At 54.5% G+C, this 15,057-nt stretch overlaps 1 protein-coding gene across 5 annotated transcripts in view; it reads right to left on the minus strand.

Moving 5' to 3' along the window:
* Positions 1 to 15,057, minus strand: part of MELTF (melanotransferrin) — a 33,769-nt gene that overhangs the window by 11,303 nt on the left and 7,409 nt on the right. For 3 of the 5 annotated variants that reach the window (XM_046003553.1, XM_046003551.1, XM_046003556.1), the window contains exons 2-7: positions 11,318 to 11,472; positions 10,086 to 10,185; positions 7,673 to 7,855; positions 5,546 to 5,702; positions 4,813 to 4,880; positions 631 to 818 (exon numbers count right to left, since the gene is read on the minus strand). In XM_046003553.1, the coding sequence (XP_045859509.1) occupies positions 631 to 818; positions 4,813 to 4,880; positions 5,546 to 5,702; positions 7,673 to 7,855; positions 10,086 to 10,185; positions 11,318 to 11,472 (851 nt within the window). Of the gene's footprint in view, positions 1 to 630; positions 819 to 4,812; positions 4,881 to 5,545; positions 5,703 to 7,672; positions 7,856 to 10,085; positions 10,186 to 11,317; positions 11,473 to 13,287; positions 15,024 to 15,057 lie in introns of those variants that run through there. The other 2 variants (XM_046003554.1, XM_046003555.1) reach the window with 2 other exon arrangements.

The following is a 15,057-nucleotide window of genomic DNA, read 5'->3' on the forward strand; positions in this document are numbered from 1 at the left end:
GGGGAGGGCAGCGTGTCCCTTCCTCTCAGATCAGCTCGCGGCTCCTCTGACAGGCACCCCCAACCCCATCCTCCGTACTCCCCCTGTGCACTCCGCCTTGTCACACTCACAGCCCAGGTGTGGAATGGGATTGAGGACGTGGGACGGGGCTGGCCATGATGGCACAGGTGGGGGGCAAACGTAGCTAGAGCTCGGGTGCCCAGAGATTGTTGTGCTTATAAATATCAGCTTAACACTATTCACATTTAATCAATGGTGTCCTTTGACATTTGCTGGCTTTGTCGTTTGTTCATGGGCTCACAGACTCTGGATTTACTTCTAAGAGCCACAAACACAAGCAGCTATCTTGGAAGGGTGCCCAGGTGCCCGGGTGCCCTGGTCCCCAATCTGCCTCTCTGGCTGCTGGCTCACACCCTTGGTCCCTCCTTCACACTAAGGCTGGACACTATAGGGACCTCCCTAGCTGTAGTCTGGCCCAGGGGAGGGTGTCTGAGTCCTGCCCCTCTTGGCCTGGCTGGCCCAGCCCAGCAATGGCTCCAGCCGAGCTTCTACCCTGGCAAGAGACAAGGAGGTTCAGTACCAATGGGAAAGCTGTGCAAGGAAGGGGGTGGGGGGATGCACTGAACTCACCTGGCCTTCATTGAGCAGCCGGAACATGAGGCCCCCATCTGTGTCCGCCCGGACCACCACGGCATGAGCGGGCACCCGGGCCAGGTGACATCGCCTCCACTCAGTGACATCAGCCCGGCTGCCATCCCGGCACAGCAGCTCGAAGTCCTGGGACCGCAGTGCTTGGCCCCAGGAGGGAAGAGTTTTCCCTGGGAAGACGGGAAGGCTGTGGTGAGCCAACTTCTGTCCTGGAAGGGGTCTGGGAAGGGCCTCAGAAAGGCCCAGGAAAGGGTGGGGAGGGTCAAAGACTCAAGGTGACAACAAACTCTTCAGAGGAGGTGAAGACCCAGAGCTGGGAATGACAAGGAGCTTGGGGACTGCATTCCACAAGACCAGATACCTCAGGAGACTGTCATCATTGACTTGCATTTCCAAACCCTCACTGTTTCTATAAAGCATGTGGCTTAGAGGTACGTGACGGTAATACAGCACGTGTCAACAGGCCTGTTCGTTAACGTTAAGACAACTAGGAGACTCAGGGGAGCTCAAGGAGAGAGAAATGTGCCAGGAGGTCCCTGCTGCCCTTGGACATTCAATCAGACTCTGAGCAGGTGGCAGGGGCCATGGCGGGAACACAGCCAAACAGAATCGACCAAGAATGGTAGCCCGAGAGAAAAGGGTAGCTCTCTTCAAAGCTTTGCCCATGCATTAATCCAATATTACTCTATTCGTGTTTCAGGATATTTACTCCAAGTCGTTTTTTCTATTTTCTAACCATTTCTAACACAGTTAAGGACCTATCCAATAGGCAATCTTGTATCCTGCTGCCCCCCACTTTTAAAAATTTATTTATTTATTTTCAGGGTAACAGTATTCATTGTTTTTGCACCACACCCAGTGCTCCATGCAATACGTGCCCTCCCTATTACCCTCCACCTGGTTCCCCCAACCTCCCACCCTGCCCCCTTTTTTTTTTTTTAAAGATTTTATTTATTTATTTGACAGAGATCACAAGTAGGCAGAGAGGCAGGCAGAGAGAGAGGGAAGCAGGCTCCCCACTGAGCAGAGAGCCCGATGTGGGGCTCCATCCCGGGATCCTGAGATCATGACCTGAGCCAAAGGCAAAGGCTTAACCCACTGAGCAGCACATGGCTGCTCCTACTACTTTCTTAAAAGGTTTATTTGAGAGACAGAGAGAGAGAAGGGGGAAGGGCAGAGGGAGAGAATCCCAAGCAGACTCCCTGAGCATGGAGCCTGAGAGAAGACTCTATCTCACGACCCATGAAATCATCTTCTGAGCTAAAATCATGAGTCAGACACTCAACTCAATGACCCACCCGGGCACCTCACTACTTTTTTTAAAAGAAATTATTTAAGTAATCTCTACACACACTGTGAGGCTTGAACTCATGACCCCAGATCAAGAGTTGCACACTCCCCCAACTGAGCCAGCCAGGAGCCCCTTGCACCCTACTTTTTTTTTTTCACTTGTCATTTTAAAGTATTTTCCCCACCCTTTTGGAAGATTTCCATAAAACTCATTTATAATAGAAAGCCAGATTTATTTGAAGAGTGACTATGGACACCAGATAGGAATATTAAGAAGTCTAATTTCAAAACTAACTCAACAGATGGTCTTATATAACAACATTTTTACAACTTTTAAAATTTTCAAATAAGGAGTATAAGCCTCTACTAGGAAACAGAAGGGGTAAAAATAATTCGTGGGGTCATGAAAACTCTTCACTCCCAAACCCCCAAACTGAGAGTTATAGTTTGGAAGCCTCCACGGAGGTCGAGGTTTAAGGCCTGTGTGATGGTCTCGAGCATTCTTAGCAATCACTGTGTCATTCTTGCCTCCCTCCCCAGCTCTCTGCTTTTCATCTGCTGCAAAGCCTTTGTATGGAGCTCTGGGGGATGGTCTGGCCTTCCCCAAAACGCAAATGCACCGTTCAGCTATTTCAATCTGCCACTCCTGGTCTTCGAACAGTTGGAATGTCAATTCCCGTTTCTGCTCTTACCAATCATTTGCATAAAGGTAGTCTTTAAAAAATTATCTCCTTAGACTTCCTTAAATTATCAACATTTTATCCTATTTAATTAAAATTTTAAACGATTTCATCTGTCAGATAAAGAGGGAGAGAGAGCGTGCAGGCAAGCTGGGGAAGGAGCAGTGGGAGAGGGAAAAGCAGGCTCCCCTCTGAGCAAGGAGCCCAATGCAGGACTTGATCCCAGGCCCCTGGGATCATGACTGAAATCAAGAGCTGAATGCTTAACCAACTAAGCCACCCAGGTACCCCTACCATCAACATTTTTAAAAAGCTGATTTTAGGGGCACCTGGATGGCTCAGCTGACTTAGGGTCTCTCAATTTCAGCTCAGGTCATAGTCTTGGGGGCACGGATCTAGCCCTGCACTGGGTTCTGTACTCAGTGGGAGTCTGCTTGAGATTCTTTCTCTCCCTCTCCCTCTGCCTCCACCACTCCCTTTAAATAAATAAATTAATTAATTTAAAAAACAGTGAACTTTAACCCAATACACCCTTATTCTTTCTCCAACTCTGACATTTTGCCCTGCTTGATCTTGAAGCCCAAGTCCCGGCTGCCCATTTCCTCCATCATCTTGCCCTGGAGATAATCCTACGTGCTTCCTTCTTTTTCAAATCATTTCTCTTTTCCAAATCTGGCTCCTATTGTTTGTCTTCTTGAATGTCAAGACCACATGACAGACCTTCTGCTTTTAAAGGTAAAGGTTATGATAAAAAAAAAGATGATGAGGGCGCCTGGGTGGCTCAGTGGGTTAAGCCGCTGCCTTCAGCTCAGGTCATGATCTCAGGGTCCTGGGATCGAGTCCTGCATCGGGCTCTCTGCTCTGCAGGGAGCCTGCTTCCCTCTCTCTCTCTGCCTGCCTCTCTGTCTACTTGTGATCTCTGTCAAAAAAAAAAAAAAGATGATGATAAAAAAAAAGACAATGATCAGACATTATTGAATAGGCAAAACTAGAGGGAGACAAAAGTGACTGGTGAATGCCAGAAGGGGGCATCAAGGAACTTACAGGGTGGAAGGTTAGTTACAATCACTATCTTGATTGCAGTGGTAATTATACACCTGTGTTTTTGCCGAAACTCATGGACATGTACTTCAAAAAGAGTGCATTCTGTTGCATGCAAATTGTATCTCAAATAAATGATCCTTATGCAAATCCACATTAGGGCATGATTCAATAAAGTAACTGGCCTGACTCTTCAAATATGTCAATGCCACAAAACCAGAGAAAGATCGAGAAACTGCTCAGCAGTTAAAGGAACCTAAAAAGAACTACAACTAATTACTGTGTGTGATCACAGATTAGGTCCTGGACCTCAAAAAAATTGCTACAAAGGAGAGAATTGGGACAAGTAGTGAATCTGGACTATGTGCTATAGATTAGATAATGGTACTGTGTCAACGTTACAATTACTGAATTTGGTAACTGTGCTGTGGCTAGGTCCACATCTCCTTGTTATTAGAGACACACACTAAAATATTAAAGGGTGTGATGCAGGCAAATGTATTCTCAAAGAATACATATGAATATAGAAAGAATGATAAATCCAATGTGGCAAATGCTTGAAGTTGGAATCTGGGTAAAAATAATAAACGGGGGTGGGAGGTTGCCTGGGTGGCTCAGTTGACTAAACATCTTTTACTTTGGCTCAGGTCACCATCTCAGGATCCAGCGCAGGCTCTGGGCTCAGTGGGGAATCTGCTTGAGATTCTCCCTCTAACCCTCCCCCTACTCTCTCTAAAATAAATCAATCTTTGGAAAAAATGGGAGTTCTCTGAATTATTCTTGCAACTTTTCTAAAGCTCAATTATTGCAAAATTTAAAAAAATTAAATGACAATACAGTGGATCTACACATAACACTAACCCCGTTTACTACGATCTTACCGGATCAGGAATGGATGGCTTCTCCAGATAACGGGAGGAGGAAGAGTAGGAGAGGATTCATGCAGAGACTTGCAAATGTTTCTGCACAACTGGGGCCCAGTCTTAAAGTGGAAGCCAGTGCCAGACACAAAGCAGAGCAGGGCAGACATGTCTACCAGCCCCCCTCGCCCCACGGAGCCATTTGAACTCCTCTCAGAACACCCCTCTCTTCCTTCCAGGGACAGCTGCAGGGCCCGAGATGCTGCTCCCTGGGCCCGGCCCCTCCCACTCACCATCCGTGTTCTCCAGCACCGTGCTGTGTTTCACAAAGGCCACATCCCCAGCCCCTTCCGCCAGGCACCTGTGGACAGAAACTGTGAGCCTGGATGGGGCTGAGCTCCTCTGCTCTCTGGGAGGCCTGTTCTGGAATGGAGGGATCTGTCCTGGTGGGCCCATTTGGGCATTTGGGGCCCCAGCTGGCTCTCTAGGTAGAAACACTAAGGCCAAGACGCTTAGAGGGGCTCTGCAGTTTTCCACTCCAAGCCCTGCTGAGAGGTGCCCTCATCTGTGGACAGAGGCAGCTGTCCCACAGCTGCTGGGGACTCTTCTGGCCCCATGGACGGCTTACCCAAAGTGCCAGCCCTAATCAGGTGCAGAGCTGAGGCCAGCCCCGAAGACCAAGACGGCAGGGATTCCTGCCACATTTTGGCATGCTCCCCACCCTCCCTGCTGGTCTGAGGCACCAGAATGGGGACCTGAAAGTGACTAAAGGCTGTTTTTGCCATTTTCTTCTAAGTCCTCATCTCTAAAAATACCAAACATGTTGACTTTGTGAGCAAACCCAGCCTGGCGTATTCCAGTTGGACGTTTTTAAACTAAGGAGGCACATGAACTATATAAAGGGCGCTTTGAGGAGATGCAGCCAAGGGGCCACTCCCCTGGGGCCCTCGCAGTGCCCTGCTGTTTTCCACCCTCCCTGTGGCCTCCAGGGCCCCCACCCTGCTCCTCCCGCCCCCGCCCTCTCACCGGAAGGCCCCGCTGTAGTCGTAGTATCTCTCCAGGTGGCTCTTGTCACACACGCCCTCCCCAGCAGCGTTGCCCCGGCACAGGCGACAGAGGGACTCTGAGTAGCTGGTCTCTCCTGCCCCGGGCACACAGCTCCCCCCAAAATAGTCGCTGACAGCTGCGGGGAGGAGGAGGGAGAGGGAGGCCCGTCAGCCACCCACCAGCCCCCCCCCAGGGCTCACCCCCTCAGGCTGCAGTGGGGCTGGACCCCCCAGGGATGTGCCGGACCCTCTGAGCTTCAGTCTGAGCAAAAAACGGGGGAATGGGATGGGCCAGTGATTCCCAAACTGGGGTCACAAAAGCAGCAAGGGGCATTGGAGTGGTGTAATTTTAAAATGGCTCAAGGGAAGGAAACAGTTATCCCCAAACCGCCGCATCCGACTCCTGCATACTGACTGCTCCCACTGCAGGTTTCGCTTCCAGTCAGTTATACTTAACTGATGAAAGTGGGGGAAAAAGAAATTATGATGTAATGCCTACAATTTCATAGACAAGGCTTTTCAAAACAGGAGGAGGGCAGGGGTCTGGGCAGGAAGGCCTCAATGGGGAAGCGGTCAGATCTGCGTAGTCCCGGGGCCCCTGCCAGCGCCGTGACCCAGCGTCCACCCTGTGCACAACCGTTCATCTTGTGCTCGGGTCTCCTCAGCGTCACATAAGGTGAGCAGGACTCTGGTGCACCAGCCCGCTAGACCCAGCTCTGCCCCAGTGGGCTGCCTTTCCTGGTTTTCTTTTGGCATCATCCCAGGGGAGTGGAAATTCAATACGTGCACCAACTGACTGCCAGACCACCCGTCCCCGGCCACTGTCTGAGAGGACCCGGCCTCCATGCTCCCGCGGGTCGTGTTGGTTGACACGGTAGTTGCAGCTGCCAGGAGCAGTTTATGAATGTGTCCACGGACAGGCACATGCTGTACAGGCTTGTGTATGTGTATGCACACAGCGGTTTGTGTGTAGGTGTGTGCAGGCGGCCACAGCCAAAAGCAAGGTAACCCCAAGGGGCACGAAGTCGAGCTCTAATAACAGCAGCTCCAGGCAGCGAGGATGTACTCGGGGACATACATCGCATGGAAAAGTCCAGTGAGCTCTTGCAGCCCTGGCAGCGCCACAGTCTGGGACTCTGCATTGACCTGTTTGACAGATGGGGCACTGAAGTTCAACAGGGCAGTCGTGTAGTTGAAGGCAGCCATGCTGGGAAGGGCTGACATGTACCGCTCTCTGACAGCGAAGTCTGGGCTCTCCCACCAACTCCCAGCCCCTGAAGTACTGGTCACTGAGGGGAAAGCAGGAGGCTGCACTCATGGACGAACCGTTGGGGGTGTGAGTTTGACCCCGAGAGGTCAGGGGCCACATCACCGTCTGGAGCCCCCAGTGGACAGACTGTCAGAGCAGGGTGGCCAGGAGAAGCCCAAAGCAGGACAAGCAGGACTTGTGCCCCGGCCCCTGGGCTGACAGCTGGGGACTCCAGCCAGGCGCTTGGGGCTTCAGCTCACTCCCCCAGCATGTGTTATTCTCGACAACCCCTCTCGGATCCCTCTCAACTCCCGCAGGAGAACATTCTAGTTGCAGGACAGCCCTCTTCTCACTATAAGTGAATCAACTGGGGAGCCGTAGGTCTCTCCCCAGTTGTGAGCTTTCTGGGTGCAAGCTGACAGCTTGTTTGGGGGTCCTGAAAAAAGTTTCTCATCTGTCTGAGAACGTGTTTCTGGAAAAAGGGACCTGCACAGGTCTGCAGCAGGTGAGAGCTGCTTCTTGGGCATCACCCCCTCCCAGCTATGGGTGGGCCTGTGCTTGGCTGTGTCCTAGGTCCAGGGAGGAGCGAGCGAGGGTCATATATCAACTACCCCCAAGGGCTGCTCCACCAGAGCTCCAATGTGACCGCCCCAGGCTGGCCAGCACTAACGAGGAAGGGGTGACAGCACCCCCCTGGGGTCGGAGAGGCCCTGGAGGTGGTGCAATGGTGCTCCTTAATTACGGGAGTCTCAAGGGGAGCCCGAGAGAGGGCACCCGTCAGGGGAAGTCAGGGCAGTGGCCAGGAAGGAGACCCAGAGCCCCTGCAGGGGAAGCCCCTGCCAGGCCCAAAGCCCTTACCCTTGAGCACGTCGCAACCCATGACAGACAGGCGGCCGCTCTCCACCAGGTAGCCCACCGGCACGTTCCAGCCCACCGTCCTGTTGATGCCCGTGTGACAGGACTTCACACCTCTCAAGGTGTTGATGGTCACGTGGGAGCCCCTCTTGACCACAGCAACAGCGTAATAGGAGGTACCGACCTCTAGGAGGAGGGAAAGGAGAGGAGTGAGGGTGGCAGGGGAGAAGCCACGAGAGCGGCTGGAACGCAGGTGGGAAGGCTGTGGGAGACGGGTGTGTATGTGTGCACATGTGTGTGCACAGCTCCCTGGGCACGTGTGCACATGGGTACAAGTGTGCAGGGGTGTACATGGGCTTCCCAGCTGCTGGGAGCACAAGTGGGTACAATCCACGTTTCAGCATGAAGACCCCAGCCCCCTCCTGTCTCACATGGTGGACACCATCCCCCCAAGGCTCATTCCTCTCCTTTCCTTCCAGCAGGGACTTGGCTAAGTCTACATTTGTCAGCGGGGCTCTGTAGCCACACGGAGAGCAGAAGCAGCCTGCAAGTCTTGTGTTCTCCCAAGTCCAGGCCCCCACGGGAACGCAGAGGGATGGAGGGGTGCTATTGTGGTTATGGGGAGAGAGTGGTGGGAGGAGCATATGGGGCAGGCAGGATCTTCACCTCACTAGGTGCTGAGAATGTAGGGAGGAGGAGGGAGGGGGAAAGGGGAGGGAGAGAAGGAGAGAGAATACATGAAACTATCAGTATTTCAAATCTCTCAGAACCGTGAATGGGATGTATGTGGGTGGGCAGCCCTGCAAAAGATTCCCCTGGGCCAAATGTGGCCCAGAACGGGCCATTCAGACAAGACAGGGATGACTCATCCACGGGGACTGATGACCAGAGGCATCACATCCTCCCTCCCCAGTCACCCCCCCCACTACCCTGTAGTGGTGGGATGGCCACAGTCAGAATGAAGTGGACTTCTAGAAACAAAGCCAGTGCTATTTCTTGCACAGCTGAGCTAACCCCCTGCCAACCTAAGCAGCCTGGCCTGTCCCCACCCTCTGATGGACCCACCATGCCCTTTCTTTCTGATTCCTGGAATATACCAAATTCTGTCCCGCCTGGAACCCTCATCAGGGTTCAGCTGCAAAGCCACCTCAGAGAAGTGAGGTGCCTTCCTGTCTGCTCTATTTCAGTAGGTTCCCCCACATTCCTTCCCTTCTTCCTGTGGCCTCTACTTCCTCCAAAGCACCTCCCACACTGCTAACTACACTTCTTTGTGTTTATTTGTTCACTACCTGACTCCTGCTCTCTGAGGGCAGGAACTGGCTTCTCTTTTGATTATGACTCCGTGCTCATGATTGGCATGCAGCAAGGGCTCAAAAGTGTGCTGAATTAATTAAAGAGGGCCACTGAGGCAGGGCAGTTCCTGGCCTGAGTGGAAATGCTGGCTGGGCTGCACTTTAGACTGTGTCCTGTGTCATCTGACGGTCATCAGTTCACCAAGCAGCCCAGTGAAGCCCTGTGCCGGGTACCAGGTACCAGGTACCAGCGGCTTTACAGAGATGAGGACCAGGCCCTTCCTCAAGGACTCACTGTGGTGAGGACAAAGACAAAAAAGCAGGAGAGGACAGGATCTTAACAGTGTTGAGTCAGAGCTCCAGGAAAGCAGGAAAGAGAAGCCCTTTCGGGGGTGGTCTCGGGGGTGACAGCAAGCTGGGCTGTGACAGGGGCTAGCCCTCTGGACAATAGAGGTGGGGGGGGAGCTCCAAAAGGCCGGCTGAATTAGAGGCATGTGTTTGGTGAGGTGCAGGGACTGGGAAAGAACTCCTATTTCTAAGCACACACCACAGGTCAGGTGTGCCCATGCTGACTCATCTAGTCTGTGTGACAGGAAAGTGTCACTGTCCCCGTTTTCCAGTCAGGGAAGGAAGGCTGTTTAAAGTCACAGAGGCTCACAGGAATGGGTAGAACTGGGATGCGTTCTTGCTTTGTTGGGCTCTCAGGTCCTAGTTAACTCCTCTACTCTATTCCTCCTCCCGCTGCTTCTGACAGGGCCGCTGAACTTCAGCCCAACTCTGTGGCAGACATGGGGCAGCCCCACAGTGAGAGCTTGTGGGGGCAAGTTACAGGGGTGATGGGCTCCCCACAGGGAAGAATGGACTCTGGTCAGCCCTCTGTATCTCTGGCATCCCTGCTCTGAGGGAGGTGTCAAGAGAGACTTAGCTGCGGGGGTCTCTGTGGGTTTGTTTGGCCTGGATCCCAGGACTGTTCTGGGGACAGGGCTCCTGACCAGCTTGAGGGCTGTCGGGTAGGCCAGGTGCAGCAAGGACACACTGCAGAGAGACAACAGCCTCTTCTCCTCCCGCCAGCCCGCCCCCCGACCCCCCTACCCCCCACCCCCCATCCCACCCAGCCCTCTGACCTTGATCGTATACTTCGCCCACCACGGGCTTTAGGCTGTGCTCCTTCCCTGCCTCATAAATGGCTCCTCCATCCAAGGTGATGGCGTCAGCCTCCCGGGCCTGCTGGGAACATGCGGGTCAGTGCAGGCTGGCCACCCTGACCCAGTCACCCAGGAGCTCAGGGGCATCCATTAGTCTGCCCAGGGCCCCTTGAAAAGCCAGAGAGGTCCACATTGGTCCTTTCTGTCTGGCCCGGGAACCCTGCCCTGGCTTGGCCTTGTACCACCAGGGCCTAGAAGGCTTACCCTTTACCAGATCCTCGGTGACAGCTCTCCTGGGCTGAGGGCTTGCCTTGTTTTTCTAATTATGTTATTTAAAAATGAGTAATTTTCTAGGGCTTCTAATGGCTTTCCATAGTTAAAAAAAAAAAAATAAGGCCATACAAAATGGCACGTAGTAAAAAGGGAATCTCCCTCGTTTGCCTGTTTCTCAGCGCCGACTCCACTGTTAGCCTGTTTCTCAGGTTTTCTAGAATGCAGACTGAGTCCCAGAAATGCCCTTTTCATTTCAGACACAAATGGCAGTATGCCTAGGTGTCCATTCGGTGTCCCGAGGTGCGTGGTAAAATTCTAGTTCAGTGTAATTGCTTTCCTCACCATGGAGCCTACCTAAGCCCACAGCCCCTGTGTGACTTGGATGAGGTTTGGGGAGAAATCAAGGGCTGAGCTGAAGTGAAAACCCGGGTCCCCAGGCTTCCATCCACACCCTGTCTTGCCAGGGAGTCCGAGCTCTGAGTAATATCAGGGCTAGCTGAGCAGATCTGCAGCCCAGCACTTCTTTGTAACCCCCCCTTCACTCACCCAGGCCGGGGAGCCCCATTCCTCCTTCCTGAGAAACTGCACAAGCCCCATTCTGGAAAACCGCCCCTGGGAGGTCTGCTGTCTGGGCTCCCCTTGATGGGGTGGGTAGTGTCCCCACTCTAGCAGGGGCCTGGTGGAAGGGAAACTCTGCCTCTTCGATACCTTTCCCTGCTGGGGCCCATCTGAGCCAGGGCCCTCCTCCCTGTGGCCTCCCATGCCTGGGCTGGGCACTGGCAGGAAACAAGCCGGCCCTTGTTGCCTGGGGAACTCCGGAGAGCCTCCGCCTGGCCCTGGCAGGGGAAGTAAGCACCTTTCTCTGTGAATGATGCTATTGTGCGCTCCCTCCTGAGTCAGAGCCCTCCTGTCTGGTGGAGTGAGGGGCTGGGACTCACCGCAATGAGCTGGATGCAGTGGTCCACTGAGGTGCCCTGGGTACACACGACGGGTGGCTGGATCCCGGCCTCCTGGAAGGCTTTGCTCATGTCACCGCATTTCTGCTGCTCTGGGTCTGAGGTGGTGCACCACCGCACTTCCATCCCGCTGAGCACTGGGGACACGGACCCGTGAGGCCAGAGGCCCAGCGCCCCTAGCATCCCCAGCCCCTGCCCCCGACCCCCAGAAGCTGTGCCACCCCTGAGCATGCACAGCCAGTCCCGTGCAATAGCCCTGCCCTCCCACTGGGAGATCTGAGGTAAAAAGAGGTGTCAGACCACAGAGGTCTGTCTGTGTGTGTAGGGACATGCATCCCCGCACTTGGGGCAGATGGGGCGGCTCAGGACCTGGCACTTTACAGAGGCCAAGGCGGGGGTTGGGGGGTGCGTCTCCTAGGGTAGCACTCAGCTAGTCCCAAGCCTGCTCACTGGCCTGGAGAGCAGCCTGCTGGGTGGAAAGAGGCTGAGGAGTCCTGTTTGGTTCCGTGACCAGTCAAGTTCCTGCCCCTGTTCTGGCCCCTTTGGGCCTCTGTGTCCTCCAACCAGAGGGCAGTAGGGTCTCTCACTCAGTGTCCCCTCAGCCCTCCTCACCAACTTGGAATTGAGACTGGGAGGTGATGGTGGTGGCCCTCAAGGAGCCTGGCAGCCTCCTGGAGTGTCTGTGATTACAAATACACCCTCAGGCTCCCCAACCCCTGCCTAGGGGAAGCTGAGAAATCAGCAGGTTGAGCTTAAGTTTCTGCTCCTGGAGAAGGAGCTGATGACTTCGGGCAACTTATTTGACCTCTCTGAACTTGCTTTGTCATCTGAGAGCACAGATGAGAAAATCCATCTTCTGTGCTGAAAAAAACCTACATAAAGAGCCAGGAGGCACCGGTCCTCAGTGGCCTTTTGCTTAGGTCCCTCCTCCCTACTGGGTCCTGGCATCTGACCAGGTCAGAGTCCCAGAGAGCTCCCAGCCTGGGGGCCCCGCAAAAGTGGCGCCAGATTTCCTTGGGGTGGATGCCTTTGCGGACCCAAGCTCCTCCATCCAGCACTCATGTGGCCCAGCTTTGGGTCCCGTTCCGGGCCCCCAGGGACCAGGCCATCCTCTTGTGGCAGCCTGCCCTTCCCAACCCCACCCTAGGGATCAAGACTGCAAGTTCTTCCACAGCCTAACTTTTGTGACTCAACTCCCCTCAGCACCCTGTAATGTGAAATGGCCTCCCCCTCTCCAGAGCCCCAGGACTGCCCCTTGGTAGGCCAGGCGGGCAACTGCAGACTTGGGACTGCAGTGGTGGGTCCAGTGTATTCATGAAGTCATTGTGGTGAGGCGGTCCGGTGTCCGGCTACCCTGCCAGCAGCTCCTGGAGGCCCAACCTCACCCCTCACTGCGCTGGGCCCTGGCTGCCTTGGGAGGAGGTGGTGCAGACACCAGGAGAAGACCCCGCAGCAAGTTCCTCCTCCTTGCACCTTGCAGGGCGCCCTGGGGCTGGCTCCAGGTCGCATCTTCCGCCCCTCCCTTCCAGTCCCTTAGAATCTTCTCTCGTGGGGACTCGGGAGAAGCAAAGGGGCTTTGGCCCCCAAACCCTCCTGGAGCGTCCACACCTATCAAAAGCGTCCATCCTCCCAGCTCTCCTCCTGACCCTCTAAGGCTCTCCCCTCCACGCCTCCGACTGCTCCTCTCCTTGGCCAGTCAGAAGGCCCCGCTTTTTCAAGGCCCATGTCAATGCCGTCTCCTCCAAGAAGCCCTCCAGACATCACAGGCAGCTGAAGTTAGAGTTAGTTCCCTCGGCCGCCTTCAGCTGCGGTTGGCGCCGTTCTACGCCTCCCCCCTTTCCGGGGAGATACGGATTCAGGACACACTCCCCGAGACCCTGCTCGGGAGGCTGAGACAACTGGAGGCTCCCCGCCCCAGCTCCTGCTCCCAAGGCCAGGCGGCCGGGCCTCACCTGTGCGCAGAGCAAGGAAGAGCCACAGGATCACGCTCCGGCTCCGCATGGCGCGGTCGGGCGCTAGCGGGGGAGGCCGGGCCGCGTCCGGGAGGGTCTAGCTCTAGGTCCGGCCGGGTCAGCAGCAGCCGGGGCTTTCCCCCTCCTTCCTCCTTAGCCCTGGTCTGCCCCTACTTAAGCGCGGCCGGGGCGTGCCTTGGCGGGGTCCACGCCCCTCGGGCGCACCCGCCCACCCCAGGCTGGACACCTGGGAGGACCACGCGGGTCTTGGCCCTCTCTCTGGCGCCCCCTGCTGGAACCTCGGCCGCCCTTAGTGACCGAGTCTAGCCGCTGGCACTCGGGGTCCCCGGTACTCCTCTGTCCCTGAATGTCAGGTGCCTGTTTGGGGGTCTGATTACCCCAGTTCACAGGCTGTTCTAGAGAGCTCTCCCCTCAACCATCCTCCCCTCCCCTTGTTCTAGAAGGATCCTTAATATCATGTGCAACTGAAGAGGGAGAAGCTCAGATTTGGAAGGAAGAAGTCGATTCCCAGAGTCTGGACTGCAAGTTGAAAGACCAGCACATTCATTCACCAGCCTCTACGCAAGTACATAACGCACAGTGTCTGGTGATACAGGGATGAGCCCGGGTGGCTGTGTTCTGGGGAGGGGCTGGGAGGGTGGGGGTAGGGCTGTCTCTCCTTGGGCCTACGCTAGGGAAGTGACGTCACCCTGCGGTCACACATTTAGTAAGTGACAGAGCTGGAACTAGAACCCGCAGCCCTGGCAGCTTGGCTCATCCCATCATGTTTGAAAGATGGGAAGAAGACCAAAAAAAAAGGGGGGGGGGAGGAGGAAGAAGCAGAAAAGGACAGAGAGGGACATGAAAGGAGAAAGAGAAGGAAGAAGATGAGGGAGGAAAGGCTGAGTTGTCTATTTTTCTAGGCCTCGGGGTCTCAAAGTGTGCCCTAGACCCCACAGCCTGGGCACATCCCCCCTCCAGGAACGTGTCAGATATGCACATTCTCAGGCCCACCTCTGATCTGCTAAATCAAAGCTCTGGGGGTAGGGCCAGCTATGTATGCTTCCACTTCCGTGCACAGCACAGTCTGAGAAACACTGTTCTAGGTAGACCGGAAGTGGGGAGTGGGCTGTCGAAATTCTGACTCACTTCTCTGCTTCCATTTGTGTCCTTATGTTTTGTCATTGCCCTCTTGTAAGTACCCGGGAATGAGAGCCTCCCTGTCATGGATAGAGGACACAGGTAGTAAAAACACTGAGTATGAGAGAAATATCCGGGTGTCTGAGTCCTGGAGCCTAGTCTGCTCCGTGGGGCAGGGGGCTGCTGCTTCTCACACCCTGAGATGATCCGTGGCAGTTCCACGGGCTGGACTTCAGGAGACCTGACCTTGTTCTTCTGTGATCACTGGCTCACCTTGTGGCCTTGGGCGGGTTCGTCCTCCGCTCTCTGGGATATGGAAAAGATAGGTCATGATGGCTCTGATGTGCCGTTCTTCCTCCCCCAAAAGATGTCTGCTCTGGACAATCGGACGGGGACATGTACGGGAAGCTGTTTTTCCATTCTGAGCTGAATCCATCAGGAGGCCCCTCTTTCTGAGTCACACAAACAGCCTAGTAGGTGGCCCTGGCAGAGGGACTATGGCCTGTCCTGAGAGGATGAAATAAATAGAAGCGTCCTTACTAAGTCTCACCGTCCTGACCATGAGGATGAAAAGGCTCATTTTGTTGTAGTCCGGGAGCAACCAGAAGGTACTGGCAAGTACCTTTGTTC

This window comes from Meles meles, chromosome 4 (assembly GCF_922984935.1).
Source record: "Meles meles chromosome 4, mMelMel3.1 paternal haplotype, whole genome shotgun sequence".
Classification (NCBI taxonomy): domain Eukaryota; kingdom Metazoa; phylum Chordata; class Mammalia; order Carnivora; family Mustelidae; genus Meles; species Meles meles.